The sequence below is a fragment of the Phalaenopsis equestris genome, unplaced genomic scaffold, assembly GCF_001263595.1.
Source record: "Phalaenopsis equestris unplaced genomic scaffold, ASM126359v1 Scaffold000092, whole genome shotgun sequence".
NCBI lineage: Eukaryota > Viridiplantae > Streptophyta > Magnoliopsida > Asparagales > Orchidaceae > Phalaenopsis > Phalaenopsis equestris.
Genome location: NW_018164534.1, coordinates 80,186 through 81,931, shown reverse-complemented (window position 1 = coordinate 81,931; position 1,746 = coordinate 80,186). Strand labels below are relative to the sequence as shown.

Below are 1,746 nucleotides of genomic sequence, written 5' to 3'. Positions count from 1 at the left end.
AGAGAGAGAGAGAGAGTATAATATCCTTTAAATGACAAATTGTCACTAACGGCAACTTCTCTAAACTGTATATTTTTGCGACAGTTAGACATTAAGGTAGTACCCCAAACATTGCAATAGCACCCTCTTTCGTCTATTTTTCAAATTCTCACTCAAATATCAAAATTCATGATAAAACCCTAGTCCATATTTTTCTTTTTATTTAAACTCTTAGTGATTTGATCGTGACACCAATAAATACATCAGTTCGTTAGTTCGAAAATATCACCTCGATGCTAAATTTTGTAGAAAACAATTTTTCGGATGCTCTGTATGTAATTATGCGTATAAAAAATTATATACTAGATGTGTAAATATATAAAATCTCGAAAGTTTTTTTTTTTTTTACAGTTGAAACCTTGTCATAACTATTGGTAAGCTAAGAAATGTCATATGAGCTACTTACTACTTACCTTCCTGTTTCCAGAAGCTTAAAACTTGATTAGTAAACAGAGGAAATAACATTATATTTCTCCATACAAATATCATAAGAACTTATATCCATGGAGGAGGTAACTAAAACATACTTCTGAATGCAGGTGTGGAGGAACTATGAGTGCAATGTCAGCCTCGTGAATGGGATTGAGATATGTAGAACTGTAGGCCGTGTCACCCCAACTCTGTATGATCAGATGAATGCTGCAGTGAGTGTGGGTTATGCTTTATACCACTATGCTCCTTTCCTTGTTCAGCTGGAGGACTGCACATTTGCCAGACAGACGTTTAGCTCCATAAACCAGAACAACTGTCCTAGTCTTAGAAAGTACACAAACTGGGTATTTGCTGGCCTCACGCTCGTCTCCGCTGCGGTGATGCTGTCCACCGTTTTCTGGGTCATCTATACTCGAGAGAGGCGGCATCGTATGTATAACAAGCAACAAATGTTTTATGAGGGACAAGGTCCGATGACGGAAAAGAACTGATGAGGATGTGAAAAAGTCTGGTGATGTTTGTGCATTACTGTAGAGAAGAGTTGTTTCTTGTGTTCTGTTGTTTCTTTGGATATTTTAAAGGTCTTATTAAAATTCTTTCTTGTTTCTAGGAAGCATTTCTTTATGATTGCATCATGGCTTGGATGAGATTTATCTATGTGAGTCTCATTTTCAAATTCTAATGTATTTTGCAAGTTGCAACATTACCTTGAAATTTTAAGGATTAGTTGTGTTTTGTTTTTTTTATTTGTTTTCATTAAAAATAAAATGTATTTGAATATATGAATATTTATTGATTGATTGATTTATTTATTTTCTTAACACTCCTCAGGTGTGAGCAGTGGACGGTTGCGTTAGTTAGTTGACGGTTAGTGTAAAATTTATCGAAAAATTATGACATGAATTTTTTAAATTTTTAAATAATTTTTTACTGTCACATTTGTAAAAAAGAAGTTGAGGAGGTGTTGGATCTCGAATTGTCTTTTACGAACACGCCTTGAGAGTTAAGAGTCGAGCAAATGAGAGAACAAATTGAATCGAGTTAATGTGGGGGAATCGGGGGAGTCCAAATGGCCTACCCCTTTGGTCGTCCTTTTTTCTCTTATTTATAAGAATGCATTTAGTAAAAGTACATAAAAGATGAAACAATTATGCAAAACATTGTTAATATGATTAATGTTTTAATAAATTGTATGAATTTTATTCCAGCTGTATTACAATTTGGATTTTGATAAGGTGGTAATTGGTTGGCCGATTCTCTAGAATGCGGTCGAGT

At 34.2% G+C, this 1,746-nt stretch overlaps 1 protein-coding gene across 1 annotated transcript in view; it reads left to right on the top strand.

Annotated features, from left to right (window-relative positions):
• Nucleotides 1-1,113, top strand: part of LOC110020126 — a gene marked incomplete in the record, with an annotated part of 15,285 nt that extends 14,172 nt beyond the window's left edge. The window contains 1 exon segment of the mRNA XM_020718116.1: nt 578-1,113. Within this exon segment, the coding sequence (XP_020573775.1) occupies nt 578-962 (385 nt within the window).
• Between the last annotated feature and the right edge of the window lie 633 nt (nt 1,114-1,746).